At 31.2% G+C, this 20,970-nt stretch overlaps 1 protein-coding gene and 1 long non-coding RNA gene across 2 annotated transcripts; one reads left to right on the forward strand and one right to left on the reverse strand.

Moving 5' to 3' along the window:
* The first annotated feature begins 14,843 nt into the window (after window positions 1–14,843).
* LOC125849465 (G-type lectin S-receptor-like serine/threonine-protein kinase B120) lies at window positions 14,844–18,463 on the forward strand. Its single transcript, XM_049529547.1, has 7 exons — window positions 14,844–16,244; window positions 16,490–16,600; window positions 16,692–16,906; window positions 16,997–17,207; window positions 17,322–17,559; window positions 17,662–17,809; window positions 17,951–18,463. Exons 1-7 carry the CDS (start codon window positions 14,945–14,947, stop codon window positions 18,257–18,259), a joined length of 2,532 nt encoding a protein of 843 aa, XP_049385504.1. The 5' UTR covers window positions 14,844–14,944; the 3' UTR covers window positions 18,260–18,463.
* Window positions 18,464–19,438: 975 nt separating this feature from the next.
* Window positions 19,439–20,327, reverse strand: LOC125847572 (uncharacterized). The gene is made up of 2 exons (XR_007444447.1): window positions 19,729–20,327; window positions 19,439–19,638 (listed from the first exon to the last, which is right to left on the reverse strand). It is a non-coding gene; the product is annotated as an uncharacterized LOC125847572 (long non-coding RNA).
* Window positions 20,328–20,970: the final 643 nt, after the last annotated feature.

Below are 20,970 nucleotides of genomic sequence, written 5' to 3' on the forward strand. Positions count from 1 at the left end.
ATTTATTGTTTTAATCTTCTGAAAAAATCAATTTTCTTAATTTCCCTTTAAAAATTAAGTGTCGACTCTTAAACTAGTCTAAGTATGTTTTTAAATAAAAACAGGGACGGGAAGAGGAAAATGTATTTTGAAAGATGGGATAAACTATGTGAACCAAAAACTTGTGGGGGGCTAGGCTTTAGAGATATTAAGGCTTTTAATAAAGCTATGTTGGCAAAAATGGCTTGGAGAATTTTGCTTAATCCAGACTTACTTCTATCGAGAATCTTGAAGAGTAAGTATTTTCCAAATGTTTCTTTCCTAAATGCTACAACTTCTTCAGCGTCTTGGATTTGGAAAAGTATAATTTGGGGTCGGAAATTATTAGAAAAAGGGCTAAGATGGAGAGTAGCTGTCGGTGAGAATGTTTATGTTTGGAAAGACCCCTGGATTCCTAATTCCATTGATTTTAAACCTCAAAGAACTAATGCTCCTGAAAATTTAGATCTAAAAGTGGTTGACCTTACCAATGTTGAATCCCAGACTTGGAAGATGGATGAATTGAATAGCCCTTTTTGCTTAAATGATATTGATAAGATTTTGACTATTCCTTTATCTACTACATGTTCTAGGGATAAAATAATTTGGCACTTTACAAAATCGGGAACTTATGAGGTAAAATCGGGTTATCACCTTGCAAAAAATAAATTAAGCATGGTGAGGGATGTTTGGGGTAATATTGCTCAATCTAGTAATCACGTTTTTTCAAATGTCTTTTGAAATTTTTTATGGGCAATGAAAATAAATAATAAACATAAACATTTTCTAAGAAGGTGTGTGCTTAATACCTTACTTGTAAACAATATTATTAAGAACCGACTAAATCATGTCAATAGTGTTTGTAAAAGATGTGGTTTAGAAGATGAGACCATGGAACACATGCTTTTCAAGTGTCGGGACTCACAAATAACTTTAAAAATGAGCCCCATAAACTGGAATGATCTTGCCAATATTATTCACTTTTCTTTGTGGTGGAAGGAAAAGATTAATACGGCAAAAAATGTCTCAATTCTGCTAGTGTTTTGAATTTGACAGTAATGATTATGTGGCATATTTAGAAGTCTAGGAATGCTTGGAGTTTTAATAACGAATTAACCAACCCTCCAGACATAGTGGTGAAAGCTTTATCTGAATATAATGAATATATTGATATAGTGCTTGCAAACTCTTCAAATGCAAATTTTCAAGAGACTTCTGACTATCAAGTAAGAATTACCGAAAATGGAATATGTTTACAGGTTGAATCAAATAATGCAAGCATTGGTTTGGTTGCTATGAATAGCAAGGGTGTTTTGCTTCATGCCCATGGATCCCCAATCCAGTTTGTTGGGAAGTCTATGATTGTTGAAGCGTGTGCAATAAGAAAATGTGTGGAAAAGCCGATACAACATGGATGAAGGAAGCTCTATGTCCTCTCTGATGCAAAAGGTGTTGTAGATGTATTGAAGAAAAACGTGAAGACTACGTGGGACATAGATGTAGTTTGTGAAGATATTTGGAATATGTTTGCATCTCTAGAGCATATCGTATTTGTACATATTCCTAGAAGGTTTAATGTTGTAGCTCACAACGCAGCTAAGTTCTCAATTTCCCTGCTATCTGAATTTTCTTGGGAAAGACATTCCCAACTTGGATTGTAAACGATGCTGAGCTTTCCTTTGGACAGACTGTCCAGAATGAATTAATATATGGCAGTTTTTGGGTGAAAAAAAAAAGCCTCATATGTTAATCCATACCTTTTTAGGTGTTCAAATGGCTCATGATTTTAAGAGTAGCGGTTAATAGGGCCGAAGGTGTAAGTCCCTCTATGGATTTGGGCCAAGATAGGCTAAACAATGAGTTATAGGGTCAAAATGATAGACGGGTTGTGCTTAATCAATACCTTCGTCGATACACTATTTCCCCCTAAATTCAACAGGATCCAAGCAAGAAGGATTGAGAGGTAACATAGGCAAATCCCCGAAGGATTGCAGAATGGTTCATTCCTATGGCCAAATGTTAAATTGATCCAAAAAGATGAGCAGAAAATTTCTACAACATTCAAAGAGTTTGAGAGCTGAGTGTAGAACAAATCATGTTAAATACAATTTTAAAATGTACCCCCTCGTCCTAAGATATTTATCATGTTTCGCTTCTTCAAAGTCAAACTATATGAACTTTGATTAATATTTTAACTTGTACTTAATTTTATCATATAGACATGAGAAGAATTTCAGCTTACAATAATTTTTGTAGATTTTTCAAATATCTGAATTTTAATTTTTCAAATTAGAAGTATGAGATAAATCAAGCGTATCCATTGAACTCAGGGCCTACGACCCAGCACCGCAGGGGTATCTAACCTGGCTAATGTGTGAAGTCCACCGTGTACGGTTGCCGGACATTTGATCTTGTAATTCCGATTTTCATTCCCCGTCAATTTTAGCACCAAATAGTGAGTTGGGACTTCAATTCAAACCTAACAGAAACTAACTGAATTGGGGAAGGGATTTATCACCATCTTTCGAACAACTCCCTTGTTCAATGACTACTTTACCCTTACCAACTCTACTCCAAAATAGCTTATTACCACCAAAGTGTGTGTGGAGTAATGGATGAGGTTGCTACGATCCTTCCTTAATCAAAGGTCTCACATTGAGTATGAAAAATCTTTGATTGTGATTACTTTCCCCGAATAAGGCAGTACACGGGTTTTGTTTTATCTACCTCTCAATAGGAACCTAGATGAAGTTTTGACCATCTATAAATGAAAAAAGAATGAACATATCTTATAAAATTTCCAAAAAATTCTTCAATTTTTTTTCAAAAATAGATGATTAATCATCTGTTTCTCACGACAATTTCCTTCCCGCGGTAAATTTTGATAATTTGTTTATTACAGGGTCCTCCATTCAACTTTGTCATGTTTTTCCTCTACCATTTAGATTCATCTTATGAGGAGTCCCATATATTTGATACAATTTTCACGTATGTGAGATAACTCTCTTGTACTAGTTCTTTACGAGCCTAATAAATGACGATTAATATAAAAGAAAGAAATTAAAAGGCTCTTTTGAGGAACTTTTTTTTAACGAGAGATTTATCACATATAACAAAAATAAATGGATCCATAAAAATATAATTATTCCGTGGATTATTAGGGGTCGTTTGGTAGAGTGTATTAGCAAAAATAATATATGTATTAGCTTTGTGTATTAATTGTCTAATATTGTTTGATACATTTTTTCATGCTATGTATAACTAATGCAAGCAATTAAAGAGTGTATTAAATTAAAGTAAAAGAAGAATGTCAAAGAAAAGAATAACTCCAACAAATCATAGAGAAGCTTTTTCGGAAAATAAGTATTACGGAAAATAATACGAAAAATCAAGCCTATAATGTTGGCTGATTAAGAAGAAGAATCTAACTTGGTCAATTTCAGCCGGCCAATGAAGAAACTGATCAGATTAATTACTGTATTAGACAACTAAATAATTATTGTTAATTATCAGATTAATATATATGCTGATGCATGTGGGCCAGATAATTACTGTATTAGGCAACAATAAGCCCTTTAACTTAGGAAAAATCACCCCATATACACATTTAAGAGTCAATATTACAGGTTTTAAATCTACTTTTAAAAAATTCTTACTTATAACAGTTTAATTACGGGTTATAACATATCACTAATTATTTATAAATGAATTAAATTTTACTTTATTAAATAAATTTTTTTTTGTAATTTTATATTATTATTAAATTATTTAAATAAAGAATACTCCATAATTATCTCTTACACAATTATAGGGATTTTACATTGATTACACTTCCTTATTTAATGTGAGAGTTTTTAATAAATCGTGCTTAAACCTAACCTCTTTTTATATATATTTTTTTATTATTTATTTTTCCCTATTTTATTCTGTAGGACTGCGTTGTAGCTTATGTATAGAATTTATATTAAATTGTCCTTGGGAATGTCGATAGTCAACTGGTTACACTTTAATTGAATCATAATAGTAGTAATTATTATGTCGCCTAACAACTTGTTATTATATTGCCTAACCATTTGTTTCAATCGTCATTATGTATTATTTTATAAATATGCAAAAGGGGAAGAAGATGAAGGGGAAAATTGTTGAAACCCATTTTGATTTTGATTTTGTTACTGAAATCAAAAAGAAAAAAAGAAAAAAAAAATGTAGAAGTTGGAGCATCTTCAAAATCATCAACAAGAAGAACAACAAAAAGTTATTTTTTTTTTACTTTTGGACAATAAGTATTTGATAATATATAATATCACATGTTTTCTTTCAGGCAGATACCGTTTACATATGAATTACTGATGGCCTATTATAATTTCAAGATACTATTTTGAAAATATTAGTGTGTTTCCAAACTGTACATTTATTGGATGAAATCTGTATGAAATCTGATTGATATGTGTATGACTACGCTTAAATGTTTTGATTTTGAAAATTTTATGAATTGTGATATAATAATGGTATACAAATGGTATGAATGCGTTTTAACATTGGTGTGATTGTCTATTAATTGTGTTTATGGTATAAATTATTAAATTGGTATGAAAATTGTATGATTTGTCAAACTACTAATTTTTTCTAAAAAAAATCACATTATGCTTACTTTATATTCTAAACATGTTTTTGGATGAAACATGTATGAAATCTGATTAATACGTGTATGCCTATGAGTTTAATATTTTATTGTTGGATATTGTATGAATTGTGATATAATATTGATATACAAATGGTATAAATTGTGTGATTATATGAATTTTAAATTTTATGCATGTTGTTTGGATAATACGTGTATGAAATTTTGATTAATATGTGTATGACACTAACTGAAGTTAGTGTGGGAATGAAACACTAACTGCAATTTGTTTTAAATTTATTTATAGTAGGACACCAGTTGAAAGCCAAATTAATATTCATGTAAACTTACATTAAATTAAATACTCAGGATACCATAATTACTTTTTATAATTATCACTAATATTTACACTATCTTATGCATTAAGCTGGAATAAATTTTATTTTTAACAGTATACAATCTGTATGATTAATGAATAAACAATGTATAAAGAATGAACGGTATATATATTAAACACTAAGTTTATAATACACTTCAAATAATTATGTTTCATATCAAAACAAAACATTAATCTAAACGACAAAATAAAATAAAAATTATATATAGTCTAAACAAATCAACAATCATTAGTTTTGCACAAGATAATTTGAACATGCTTCAAGTTGTGGCCAACTTGACAACATCTATTACAAGTAACTTTGGACCTTTTGAATTTCACATAAGCAACCCTCTTTCATATATTCATTTCATTTGAAAATCAACATAATTCTCTATTTCATTAAAAAAAAAAAACAATTAGTCTAACATTATACAAATCAATTAGAAATATGTTAAATAATATTAGCTTTTCATTTCAAAGACAATACAAATTTCATCCATAAAAATCATTATAATAACAACAAAATTATACACACTCGTCATTATTTTTTCATACAAATATCATTCAGACAGTACATTACAAAACAAATTTCATACAAAACATAATATTTCACATTTAATATTCACTTAATACACATTTCATACAACAATCATCATTCATACCAAATTTATACATTTTCATACTCATTTAATACACATTTCATACAAAACGATTATTCATTCAAACTATATACATTTCTCGTCTCAAATATTTAATTATTGTCACTCAACTTTATACAGAAATAACAAAACTAATATAAACTCAACAATTTCACATTTAATACCAATTTAAAACACTTGTAATACACTTCGTCAAGAATTCCTTTTTTTTTTACATATTTCTTAACACACTTTTCATACATAATTCATTCGACTTATACTATCAAATTCATTATCAAATAAAATAAATTTTCATAAATTCGTCAACATTATAATTAAATTATTTTTACAAAATAATTAGCACACTTTCATACAAATTTCATTTAATTTATTCTATCAAATTTATTCATAAAATCACATTACATTTATAATTTCACAAAACAATAACCGTATACAAAATAAACAAATAAACAAAAAAAAACACTAAATTTTTTACATTTCACAACAGTAAACATAATATGATATCAACAGTTAACAAAACATGACTCCACCTTCAATTAATCGACAGTTTGATCATTTTTGTTTCATTTCGCTATCATTCTAAAACAAACGTTAAACAATAATAAATACTAACCCGAAGGATCCAATCTTTCACCATGTTTGATTAAAACTGATACGTAATTGTCCACCACAACAAAATCAAGAATTTTCAAAGATGAAAAAAACTTCAATTACTCGAATGTGGGATTTTTTTTGGTTAAAAATTGAAGAGAGAAACGTTGAATTTTTTTTGTTGCAAATTGAAGAGAGAGAAACGTTGAAAAAAGAAGAAGATAAAATCTGAATTTTTATTTGATTTTAACTGATTTGAGTGAATTAAGGATACTAAATAATCTTAATTAGTTTAAATCCCTTAATTCGTGCTATTTATTAATTATCTACAAAAGAATGATATGATCCGATTCTTTAATTTATCTTAACTGATTTTGAGTGAATTAAGGATAAAAAATATTGTTAATTTGTTTGAATCCCTTATTTCATGCTAATCATTAATTATCTACAATAAATTCAAATTAAATTACAGGCCATACTTTCAGTTTTTTACTTTATTATCTATAATTCCGTTTTTTTTTTTGTAAATGTTCGTTTTTATTTTTTAAAAAACTTTTTTCGAATTAATAAAAACATTTCTTTTATTTGTGAATTTGTTATAACCTGAAAATTTTAATGCTATAGCTTGAAAGTCTATATCTACTGCTATAACCTGAAAATAGTACTATAATATATGTCATATATGAAATCTATTAGAATAAAAATGTTATGGCAGCTATGGTGCTTTGTCACCAAAAACCATATAATAATCATATATTATATTCTGGACATGTTTTTCACAACCCTACAAAAGTTAAATTTATTTAGAATTATCCAATTTTGACCTTAGACCAAGTTTGACAATTGACAAAGACTAGCTCAACATACATAGATCTCACCAGCTTCTTCAGTTATAATATTAACAGCAAGTACAATATTTCTTTTCGAAAAAACAAAGTCAATAAATATTTTTGAGTTCAATTATAATAAACCAGACATAAACTATGTATATGGTTAAAGTGAATTAGAATAGTTAAGCTAATCAATAGGCCAATTATTTTTTATACTAATCAATTCTTCTAGTTTAATTTTATGCAAATTGAAAATATATACTATAGTTTATATCAACTGATCATCCCCCAAATCAATGAAAGATTGACTTACTTAAAATGGTATATATGCATGTATATCCACCCACTTTTAGCTTAAAAGTCATTTATAGTCAACAAATTTCACATAAGAAAATTAAGACAAATAGAATGATATTTTTGGCACTCCTCTGTCCTTTCACCCTTGTTTTGAATATCTTTTATATGTAACTTAATAACAAAGACTTCTGAAATTTGTATGAAGCTAATTATAAACACAAAATTATGTGAGTCAAACGTAATTAGTGTATTACATTAACATGTCCATGATCTTATCAACTTCAAGAAAGTGAAAATGAGAGAAAAAAGAGATGCTATTTTTTCATAGTGTGGTCCTATAATGTATTATTAGTCATAGTTTATGACTTTTTATTCTATATATGTTGTCTGAACATAAGGGTTAGTTCATAGTTGTGACACACGTGGAAGGTTGAAGAAACTAAAAGAGAAAATTAAATTCATCCATTAATACCGTACCAAAACTAAAATAAATTATATATGGAACATTCTAATTTATATTGAAAAAATGGTTACTATGATAGAGAACAAATGAGACTTGTACCATTTTACTTTTTAGTGAGACCATTCAGCAAGTAACATGCACCAATAATAAAGGCAATAGCAATCATTATCTTTTTTTTGGAACAAACTTAATTATACAATATGCTAAAGGTCACATAAATGACATGTATTTTTAGAAGTCACACCCCAAAAAAGTTGTTTAAGTGATCTAGTACCCAACTTTTTTATTATTTTTAACATGTTTTTTTTTTTTAAAAAAAATAAATAAATTGTTAAAAAGTCAGCTTTGCTGTGGGTTTGTTCTTTCATCTNGGGGGGGTTAATTAGTGTTTTAGGACCACATTAAAAGAAAAATTATGTATCGAATAATCCAGAAAATATAGAGAAATATCAGGTTTACCAGAGGATAAGGAAGCAGGGCGGCTTAACGTAATTGGGGGCCTAAAGCGAAATTTCAATTCACGGCCTAAATATAAATACACTTCATATACATATTTATTCAAAAAAAAAAAAAAATTACACTATTAAGATGAAAATTATTAGTACTTAATATTGTTTTTTGAGTTACTAGTTTTAGGTAAGATTTTATCAACACAACATTGAAAAACATCATTTAAGTGAGACAATTATTATATGCATTGTTAACATAATGATATAAGAAATAAGTTGATAAATATTAAATAAAGATAAGAGTTAGAAGTTTAGAATCATAGAATTTGACTAAAAAAGTTGATGACTTGGTATACCTCATTTTAATATGCTTAGAGTAATGCTTGAAACTAAAATTTAAAAAGAAATAAAAAAGAATTTGTAATTCACTTTGTTCAACACTCTTCATTGTTAATTCTTATTTTTAACAAAGTACAAAAGATGTTAAAGTGGATAAAATAATTTATTTAAAAAAAAATTATACTTTTTTATCATAAATAATTAATTTTTCTATAAAAATTTTAACACATAATTTATTCTTGACAAAAATTTGGGACCCCCGAAATTTGGGGGCCTAAGGCAAAGACCTTATTTTTTAAAGCATAGAGCCGGCCCTGTAAGGAAGAGTAAGCGGACTCTATCCCCTTCGATTTATTTTAATTGTTACTATTATTAAATAAATTTGTTTAAAATATTTATTATTTTAAAATTTTAAGATAAAATTAATTATTTTTTAATATATTCTTGTTCTACTAAATATAGAAAGAGATTAATGTAGTGGAAGAAAAAATAATCTAAATTGATATGAAAAAAAAGAAGAAGATTGATTTAGTTAAATTTAATTCTAATTGTAATATCTTTTAAAGATGTTTTAAAAAAAAAACCACGACTAAGTAAAATAAATCAGAGGGAGTAGTTATTATTCTCTTTTTCTCTCATATTGGTTGATCACTTTTCATTTTGTACCGTGCTAAATAAATGTTAAATAAGAAGAAAATTTTACTAATTCACCTCTTAATTTTTTTTTTGGTGATTTTACAAAAAAATGTGAACACTTTCAAAAAGAATTCATTGCAAGGGTAATACAGGAAAAAATTATTTAATTTTTTCTTGATTTAGTAAGACGGACGACTAATATGGGACAACTATTTTTAATATAATGATCAATTAATATGAGACGGAGTAGTGTTTTAAGACCAAGACGTCAAAAGAAAAAATGTTTATTAATTCTCCAAAAAAATAAAGAAATTCTTTTGAAGAAGTTTTTGAGTCATCAAAAAAGTATATATATAGAAGCGGAATTTATTGCAAAATAAAAAATTTCATTAAACGTTTTTACAAATATGTACACAGTACATACATATGGATTTATTGATTAAACTAGATTTAACCTCCTTTTTTTTTTTATCATGTTTCTTAATTATGAAATTGAAGTTATATAAAAAATAAACTGTTTTTTATGATTGGATTATGTTCAGTGTATTGCTTGTCTAGCCTATGCTTTACATGATTATTTCAATATCTAAAACAAAAAAAAAAACAAGAGGAAAAATTGACGATGCAAATATTCTCGAATCAAAGACTTAAAAAATTTGAATCTATCCAAATGATATTAATCAAAATCCTACCCAAATTTAAATTTGCTCAATGATTTCATATTTCTCCCTCATGTGATTCATCCTAACAATTATATATTAAGTAAAAAAAAACAAAGAGACGATGAAATCACTCCTCGAACCGTTGCTAACCAATGTGGTGGCTTTCTTCTGCTTACATAATTTTTTCGTTGAAAGGTTTTCAACGGACATTCTTAGCTCGTGTTTTGCATGGTGTTGAATTCACCAATTTGACTAGCATGTCTATTCAGGAGAAGGTCCCATGGTGTATGTTATTTGCGGATGACATAGTACTGATTGATGAGACGCGGGATAGAGTTAATGCGCGGTTGGAGGTGTGGAGACAAACGCTGGAGTCCAAAGGTTTCAGGTTGAGCAGGACCAAAACAGAATATTTGGGGTGCAAATTCAGTGATGTGTTGGATGAGACAGATGTGGAAGTGAGACTTGACGCACAAATCATTCCTAAGAAGGAAAGTTTTAAGTATCTTGGGGCCGTAATCCAAGGGAGTGGTGACATCGATGATGATGTCACACATCGCATTGGGGTTGCGTGGATGAAATGGAGGCTTGCCTCTGGAGTACTGTGTGATAAGAAAATCCCACCATAACTTAAAGGTAAGTTCTACAGAGTGGTAGTTAGACCGGCCTTGTTGTATGGAGCGGAGTGTTGGCCAGTTAAGAACGCACATGTTCATAAAATGCATGTTGCGGAGATGAGGATGTTGAGATGGACGTGTGGGCACACTAGGAGCGACAAGATTAGGAATGAGGTTATTCGGGAGATCGGTGGGAGTGGCCTCTGTGGTGGACAAGCTGAGGGAAGCGAGACTGAGATGGTTTGGACATGTGAAGAGACGGAACGCAGATGCCCCAGTGAGGAGGTGCGAGGAAATGGTGGTAGAGGGTACGCGGAGGGGTAGAGGTAGGCCCAAGAAGTATTGGGAAGAGGTGATTAGACAAGACTTGGCTAGGCTTCACATTACCGAGGACATGACTCTAGATAGGAAGGAGTGGAGGTCGCGTATTAAGGTGGAAGGTTAGTAGGGTTAGCGTGTTGCCGTCCCTCGTGAGGGTATGGGCTGTTAGCGTTTGGAGTAGTCCTAGCCGTTTTGCTGTTTACTGCGTTTCACTCCTCTCATTACTTTCTTGATGTTATTGTATCATTTGTTGAGTATACACTATCTTTTGGATTGGTTGTTATGTTTTATATATAGCTCTCCTGTCACTTAGATTTGATGTTCTTGAGCTGAGGGTCTCCCGGAAACAGCCTCTCTACCTCCACGAGGTAGCGGTAAGGTCTGTGTACACCCTACCCTCCCCAGATCCCACCTAGTGGGATTCCACTGGATATGTTGTTGTTTTTTTTTACTAGCATGTATATATCATAATTGATTTTTATGGTGTGAGTTCTTACAAATTAAATGTAAGAGGAAAAAATTGTTGCATAAAAGATTGCGTTATTAAAACATCCAATAATGACCCCCTCCATTCTTTCATTTTTGCTCATTTAAATAATTAAAGGTTGAATGAGTTTTTTTTGTTTTTTTTTTCTCTTATTTTAGCTGTAAACTTCTCTTTGGTAATAAAATACTAACTTACCAAAAAAATAAATAAATTAAAGGGTGACATGTTTTTATCACTAGTTATTTGCTCTTGTAGAAATGATATGTTGATATACTACTTGCAAGATTTTAAGAATACATTCTATAGATTATATAAATTTAATTTATAAAGTATACATAATGTTTTAAATTTATTTCTTAATCCCATACAAGTTAAATAACATTTTATGAAATGAAAGAGGGATTATGTCATTTCGGGGTATACTCTAGAACATTGCAACTCACCTAAAAGACAAATAGTTGGAAATTAATCAATATGAATACAAGGGTTTGTTGATGCAGATATTGTGGACATTTGAGCACAAAGGAAGGGGGAAAAAAGAGAAGAAGAAATAGTATGATTATTACTTCTTACGTTCACTTTCACTTATTCATTATATCAGTGTTAAAATAGATATTTAACTTTTTTTAAAATGGCAAAATAATTTTTACTTTATACATTTCTCAATATTTAGATGATTAATTATAATAGTTAGAAATAACAAAATATAATTATCATTTTATTTATTATTTTAAAAAAAAATGTTGAAGTCAAATATAAATAAGTAAAGACGAACGATGTGAATATTTGAAGAATAATGGCATAAATTATTCGATTGGAACACAATGTCTCACATAAAAAAGAAAAAAAACACATTTGCAATCAGTAACGAACAAGAAGAAAATACTAATTCTTAAACTGCAGATTCACACAATCTGATTATCTAAACTTGGACATGTTTGTTAGATAACAAACATTAAATAACACTTCTTTTTTAACTAAGCAAAATTGACTCTTCACCTCAAAATAATACTTTCTTCCGTTCATATTATATGGTATTTTATTAAAATTAAATTATATTGTAAGATATAACTAGTGTTTATATTTGGTCCAATATAGACAATTTTTTACATAATTAAGTTCTTTTATTTATTCCCTTTTTAACTTTACATGTATTTAAATAAGTGGATTATATATTTCTATATAATTAAAAAAAATCATATTACGTAGATACTATTTAACTAAAAATAATTTAGTGAAAATATCTCTTATATTTTTAGGGGTGACTGAATTTCTTTAGAAATGTGCGCAAGCTAAGAATCAAATTGTTTATCGGTATTTTCTTTTTTATACGTCTGCTAAAAAAAATATTAATTAGGAGGAGTTTTGTGACTGTTTTTACCCTTACTCTATGTATGTACCTTTTTTTTTCTTAATGACTAAGGTATTTGTAATCTTCAAGAATAATTACTACCAACGGTAATATAAAAAAATGAAAAAAATTTATCTTGAACTTCTACAATCACATACGGTCCCCATTCTTCTCCTTTACACGTCCCTTAAGAAATTATAATAAAAATGGCAGTTCTACTAATTTACCTTGGATAATTTTTTTTGAAACTTCATGAATTTATTTACATTTTTAAAAAGATATAATTGTAAGGGTAAAATGAGGAAAAAATAATTAATTTTATATTTATTTGTAAATTAATAAGTAATTTGGGATAATTTAATAATATGATATGAGACTAAGGAAATATAAGATAACTATTTTTAAAAATCACTATAAATAATTTAAGATAGAGCACTTTCATAGAAAAACAGTTCAACTTATAAGTTATAACAAACTCTATTTGAATTACAGTAATTGTTTTTTTCCCCGAAACCAAAAGTGACAAAGCCATCCCTCTGCACTGCCCAAAAGATCTATACTTTAAGAAAAAGGGAAATCACACTTTCAATTTTTGACAAATTTTGATTTTGGTAAAACGTATTTAATGTATAATTAATTGACATGTGTGTTTTTGATCCCTCTTATTATAAATGTTTCATAATTTTAACAGATTATTATGTGCTGAAACATTCAATTATCGAAGTATTATTAAATTTGAAATCTTCAAAACTTTAACAAATTATCATGTGCTAAAACATTCAATTATCGATGTACTATTAAATTTTAGAGATAATCTAAAATTACATATTTCCTATAGAAATGAGTGAAAAATATATATTTCAGTTAATGGAAGGTAATGTATTACTTAGTCAAATATTATAAGTATCAAAATCAGAATTCATCGACAATCAAAAGACTAAAGAGCAATTATTATCCTTAAAAGAAAAGGAAAATTTCTTTCGACCTAACATAAAAGGGACACAACATTATTTAGAACTAAGGAAACTGTAGTTCAATGTAATCAAATTATTAGTTTCAAAATGGAGAAATTACCATAATAGCACCAAAGTTGTTGACATGATAAAAAGGTCCATTTGACCAAAGAGCTATATTCTGCTGCAACTTGCAAACAAAACATATATGCTGTAAAATGTGATTCATTCCGTGCAACAACTTATCTTCTCTCAATTAGTCCTCCTTAATAAGGGAATTCTATAAGTTGTACACATTTATTTTTTCCCGTTACTAGCAATTCACAGTACAAAAATCATTTTACATTGTTTGACTTATAAGTTGCATTAATGTTTCATTCTATACCATTTTTAAGGCGTAATACATAAAAATATCCTTTAACTTGGCTTCAAGTATCAATTGCCATTTATGTCCTCCAATTTGTGTCTGCACAAATAGATATTTAAATTTGTATAAAATTGAACAAGTAAACACACGTGTTCTACGTGATATAATACACAGAGGAACAAAAATTATCATGTAGGATGTCACGTAGGACAAAATGTGTATAATCGTTCAATTTTATAGAAGTTTAAATGTATATTTGTGCACACTCAAAGTTAGAGGACATAAATATCAGTTAAAACCATATTAAAGGGCATAAACATTTTCAAATAACAATATTTTACCAAACATGTCTTTAGACTACATAATTCAAAGGAGATTTTGATCTATTAGATATGTCTTTAGTTCAAATAAAATGTGATTTATCATTCAAACACATAAATATTTCACTCAATTATGAGAAATTATGTAAAAGCATCATTTAACTTTATTTTATTTCAATAGCAATACTCAATATAAATTAAAAATCTAACAGGACAAAATAAATAATTAATATAATGATGTAAATCTTTTGAGATCCACTAATAGTCCTAGACTCCTAGTGGAGTCTATATTATTGAAATCAAGGCATTTCTACTCCCCTTCACACAAAAAGCAGAAATTGACTAGTGGGGCAGAATAAGGTGGCTGGTCAGCCTAAAGAATCTTCAACTACATATGCAGACAACCTTCTTCAGGTCAATCTTTCTCATCAACTTGTTAGATTATTCTTACTTAGCCATCTAATCCGCGCCTCATCAGAACCTTCTTCTTTCCTTTTGTTTTCTATACCCTTTACCATTCTCCTTTCTAAATTCCCAATTTTCTCCATTCTTGATTTGTGGCATCATCATTTCCAAATTCTTGAATGGCCACTGGCTTTAGATTTCCCCCCTTTTGGTTCTTGTTTCTTTTCATTCTTTCTTGTTTCTCCTCATTCTGTTTAGGTGGTGACAGAGTTACACTAGGACAGATTATTAAAGATGGTGATAACATCACTTCTAAAGGAGGGGATTTTGTGTTGGGGTTCTTTAGTCCTGCAAATACTAGTAAAAGGTATCTTGGTATATGGTATGTTGACGTACCAGTAAAGACATATATTTGGGTTGCCAACAGGAACAATCCTGTTCATGATAAAAATGGTACCTTTTCAATTGATAAAAATGGGAATTTGGTGGTTAAAGATGGACATGGGGATTTACTATGGTCGTCTAATGTTTCTGTTAATACCACAAATTCTATGGCTTGTCTGAGAGACGAGGGCAATCTTGTCATCCTTAATAATGACAGGAATGCTACGAGGTTAAATACTGAATTGTGGAAGAGCTTCTCGGATCCTACAGATACATTTTTGCCTGGAATGGAAGTTCTCATAGAAAGACAAGGCCAAGAGCAAAAAGTTTTCCGTTCTTGGACAAATGAGAGTGACCCTTCACCTGGGAGGTACTCAATGGGAGTTGATCCTCGTGGAACACCTCAGATTGTTATTTGGGATGGACCGAATAGACGATGGAGGAGTGGACATTTTGATGGAGCGGAATTCATTGGTGTTCCAGATGTGATTAGAACAACTTTTTTCTCTGGCTTCAGAATTCAAAACGAAGGAGACGATAAATTGTTACTCACTTACAGTGCCTCAAATACATCTTCTTTTGTGAGGTTTCAGCTTACTGTGACTGGAAATGAGCTGCAACAGAGGTGGAACGAAGACCAGGGTGAATGGAACACGTTGCAATCTAGGCCTGTAGGTGGTTGTGACTTGTATAACTTCTGTGGGAATTTTGCAGAATGTGATAAAGATGTATGCCAATGTTTAAAAGGTTTTGTACCACGTGTTCAGGAGCAATGGCATGCTGGGAACCGAACCGGAGGATGTGTTAGGAAGACAGAATTGGAATGCAGGAGAAATAGCAGTGTTTCAAGGAATGATAGTTCAAAAGATGATGGATTTTCGACTATTCGGAGAGTTAAATTACCTGACCATGCTGATGTTTCAGAAATAACCACAGACAAGTGCAAAATCAGGTGCCTGAATGATTGTTCCTGCAATGCTTATGCTTATGTCAGAGGAATCAATTGTATGATATGGCGTAATGATTTAGTTGATATAGAGCATTTTCAGGAAGGTGGGAACACTCTTTATGTTCGTCTTCATCCTTCTGATATCGGTAAGCACAATACTTTCTGCTGAATTCATAAATCTCTTACCAGTTTTCTTCTCATTCGTGCAATTATACAAATCTAAAACCAAAGTAGTTTGTGCTTTAGTACAAAGATCAATTTCTTGTTTGTCTTTACTCTTTATTTGTAGCAAGCTCAAACAATAAGCAATATATCTTTTTCTTCCTTGTGTTTGAAGAATGATTAGCCTTTCTAATTTCTTGATTTCTCCTTTGAATATCTTTTGAAACAGGTCAAAAAAAGAAGACGATCATAATTGTTGTAATATCAATTCTAGCAGCTCTGGCTTTGGTTGTTATGGTGGCCATTTGGCTAGTATGCAAGTACAGGGCCAGAAAACGAGGTAAATTTTGATGCAGTAACATTTCTGACTTGTTAGTTGCATTTATTATATGTTCCATATTGTACTTATACCTTTGACTTGCAATTTTCAGAATCCAAGAGGACCAGTGAAATTCCCAAAAACCATTTAGTTAGGAGTGGAGAGTTCTCCACAGAATATTCTGGACCAGGCGACATCAGTGCTGAAGGGCATCAAGGAAATGGTTCAGAATTAGCATTTTTCAGCTTCAGCATGGTGGCCACAGCTACTGATGACTTCTCTCTTGCAAACAAGCTTGGGCAAGGGGGATTTGGCCCCGTTTATAAGGTAAATTTTCAATCTTGATAGATTATTCTGTTCCTTTAGGAAGTATATTGCCATGTTTTGGACTAAAGTTGATGTTTTTCAAATCTTTAGGGAAAGCTACCTTGTGGTCAAGAAGTTGCTGTAAAAAGGCTTTCACAAAAGTCTGGACAAGGCGATGAGGAGTTCAAGAATGAGATCACTCTAATAGCAAAATTGCAACACAGAAATCTTGTTAGACTTTTGGGTTGCTGTGTTGAAGGAGAAGAAAAAATGCTGATTTACGAGTACATGCCCAACAAAAGCTTAGATACATTTCTATTTGGTAAGTTCAGGAAATTCTATCAAAATAATTTCTGCTGCTCCCACAGATGTACTATAGCAACACATCTCATTGAGATAGACACTAACAACTGTATTGGCTGTTAAACTTTGACAGATACTGCTAGGAAATCCCAGTTAGACTGGAGAAAACGCTTCAACATTATCGAAGGAATTGCCCGAGGATTACTGTATCTCCATAGAGATTCAAGGCTTAGAATAATCCATAGGGATCTAAAGGCTAGTAACATTCTGTTGGATGAAGAGATGACCCCAAAAATTTCAGACTTTGGCATGGCCAGAATATTTGGAGGAAACCAAAATGAAGCAAATACAAATAGGGTCGTAGGAACATAGTAAGTACCATTTGATTTTAAATCTTTTAAGAGACTAATTTCAAAATTTCTTGTTCCTGGAGCTAAATCCATTTCATTTTGTACCTTGTTGCTAAACAACAGTGGATATATGGCTCCCGAGTATGCTATGGAGGGCCTGTTCTCTGGCAAGTCTGATGTCTACAGCTTCGGCATAATATTGCTTGAAATTATATGTGGACGTAGAAATACAAGCTTTCGGACAGATGAGCATTCAGGCATCATTGGATATGTAAGTCTGACTAATTTCTCCAACTATTTCAATCATTTTAGTCAAGAACAAGCTGTCTAAATAATGGGGCTAATTTCTTGTGTGATGAGCAATGACGGAGTGGTCATCTTTCTCATATTTTTCTGGTGGAAAATATTTCAGGCATGGGAGAAGTGGGATGAAGGTAGACCAATGGACCTGGTGGATCGTTCAATTTGGGATGGTTGTCAACACAATGAAGCATTGAGATGTATACACTTGGCATTGCTTTGTGTTCAAGATTTGGCAGCTCACAGACCAAACATGTCTTCTGTGGTTTTGATGCTGGAAACAGACAATGTAAGGTTGCCCTTGCCTAGGCAACCTACCTATACTTCAATGAGAAGATCTGTGGATGAAGATATATGGCATGGGAATCAGGATTTAACATCTTCCAACAATGTCACAGTTAGTGTACTAATAGGTAGATGATTGGTTAATATTTGCTCCTTCTTACATACCTGCTTCATTTGAAGAGAATGGGATCAAGTAGTGTAACTATGTAAAGTTATACTTGGAACTATGTTCATAATTTTTTGTTAGCTAGGTAAACTTTAGCACACCATGTGTATTGTAATTAGAAGGTGGTTCAGCTCTGCAAGCTGAAAGAGAGATATGTCACAACCTTGTTCAATCAGTATGCTTGAAGTTTTTTTCTTTACTGTTCGTAGATGGAGATGCTCCACCAATCGAGCAAACCCCACTTGTCATATCTAGTTAGAATGAAGCATTTCAATCGGTCAGTATATATCACTGTATAATCAAGGGACAGAATTACATGCTTGCTNGTTTTTTTCTTTACTGTTTGTAGATGGAGATGCTCCACCAATCGAGCAAACCCCACTTGTCATATCTAGTTTTTTTTTTTTTTATAACAAAGGAAACCCGCAACCGCTACCCTTTGGGTGTGCACAGGTAAAACCCTTGCTCCTATGCAATAGCTCGCAAACCACATAAATGAAGCATTTCAATCGGTCAGTATATATCACTGTATAATCAAGGAACAGAATTACATGCTTGCTATCTCCTATCACTTCAAGAAACCATTTTGCAGTTCTTCTAAAGCTTGAGAACTAGTATTTCGTCCATTGAAACACAAGCAATAGTTATTACCAGGTTTTGCATAACTTGAACTATCTGTAGGGAGATCAGCTTGTGTTCCATTTGAGACATAAGGGGAAATGTAATTATTTACTATTTAATTAATCAGTGTCAATTTTGTGGTGGTTGACTTGTTGCATGAAACTCAAATATGGAAGAAATCTTCAACTCTTGAGTGTTCATAAAATTATTTTCTTATATATAAAAAGGGAATGACCTATTCTACCTTATACCCTCTTGTAGATCCATACAGAGGTGAACTTTATCAAATTCAAACTTCACCATCAAACAAGGGGGCTGCTCAAACATTCACCCTGTGGGTCTGAGTTTGATTAGCTATCTTGTGATCTACTCTCCCATTTCTCAAAAAGAACATTAAATATGGAGATGTGGATTTCAATTAATCAAAATCAGTAGGATTGTAGATTCCAAATTGGATCTACTGGTGATCTCCCAAGCTTTTTGCTTGTAGATTCCAAACAACTTCACACTCCGTCAACAATAAACAAGCACAAACAAACAGTAGCCTTTCTTATAATATATATGACACAAAGATAATGTCAAATTCTACAATTTTAAGGACATACATTTCACCAACTCCTCCAAGGAAAAGAAATTAATGGAAGGACATACCAGAGAAACATGGGAACTTTTGTCAAAAGGGATAAAAAAGCCTAAATAGTTGAATTCCTGGAGTTGCTGTGGCTGCTCTAAGGTTGGCAAAAAAGAAACAATAATAGATTAAGGCATAACAAAAAAGGGAGACCTTATATTAAAACTTTGTGATAAACAAGTCATACCTTCCAAAAATCAGAACTTTGTCTCAGCTTGGCCAAATAGTGCACTGTTCGAAACTCGATGGATAATGTTGTCATCTCCAGTGCTCACTGCCCTGTTCCCACTAGACTAAAGTCATATTTGATATCAGGTATCTTCACTCCAGGCAGACTATAACTTGGGATTTGGTAAAAGAATATTCATGATAGGAAGGATTCTCTTCAAAGGAAAAATTGGCAATTACTGGTATCAGAACAGAAACAGACAATTTAACATTTTTACCTTTGGCAAACGTGTATTATTAGCACATAGCTTGTCCCTTACATGAGTGGGTGCTTCAAATAATGTGGCGGCCAAAGCAGAAAGGAAAACCCCCAATTTCAACCCTAAAACCCAGAGAATCCTTTTCGTCTTACTGCTCGATTCTCCTCTTTTCCACTGTTTCCAGCAGAATACGGCTCAATTGCTCAAAAATTGGTTAATGGTGTTTCCTGTAGTACCGTTGGCTCTGGGAATTTGGTGAGATCGATTAAAATATCCCCCATTCAAACTGCACTTCCAACAAGTGGCTCAGACCTCAGAGTTAGCAAGCAACCTTGGCAGGTGGTTCATTGTTCCCCTCCTTCCCGGTCCAGTTGCAATACGGCACCTGAACTCAAAGCTATGATCAGATCGCCTATCCGACCCAATCCTAGAACTTAGAACGGTAAGTATGCCTACCAAAAGTGGACAGTAATATTATCTACTGTCTTTGTACATATTTGGACTTCTTCATATTCAAAATAAGCAAAACATTTTTTTTTAAAAGTTTAAGAAAATTGTTGGACTCATAATTACTTTACATATTCTAAAAGAATAATTGAGGAGTGATCAAAAGGATATAGTCGAAACTAGTCTTTGATTTTTATCCTTATATATATTTTTCTTCACCCGAACAATTTATTTACTTAATATGGACTATAGGGTTATTCAAGAGCACCAAACATTTTTTTCAGATGTTTACCGTACTTGTTAGTTTCCACCTTAAAAACTTGTACTACTAATTTACATAATTAATACCTTTTCATTTTAATCATATAAAACCTTCAAAAAAAAAAAATTAAATATTGATGCCCTGTTTTCCAAATCCCATAAAAATTAAGCAAGTTAATTTTCATACCGAATCCGATTATTCTTTTTAAGAAGAAAACAAGTATCTCAAGTTCCTTTTTTTTCTTCTTCTTAATTATTGTTTTGAAGATAACATCTTTATTCCCAGATGTGGA

This window comes from Solanum stenotomum, chromosome 12, assembly GCF_019186545.1.
Source record: "Solanum stenotomum isolate F172 chromosome 12, ASM1918654v1, whole genome shotgun sequence".
Lineage (NCBI taxonomy): Eukaryota > Viridiplantae > Streptophyta > Magnoliopsida > Solanales > Solanaceae > Solanum > Solanum stenotomum.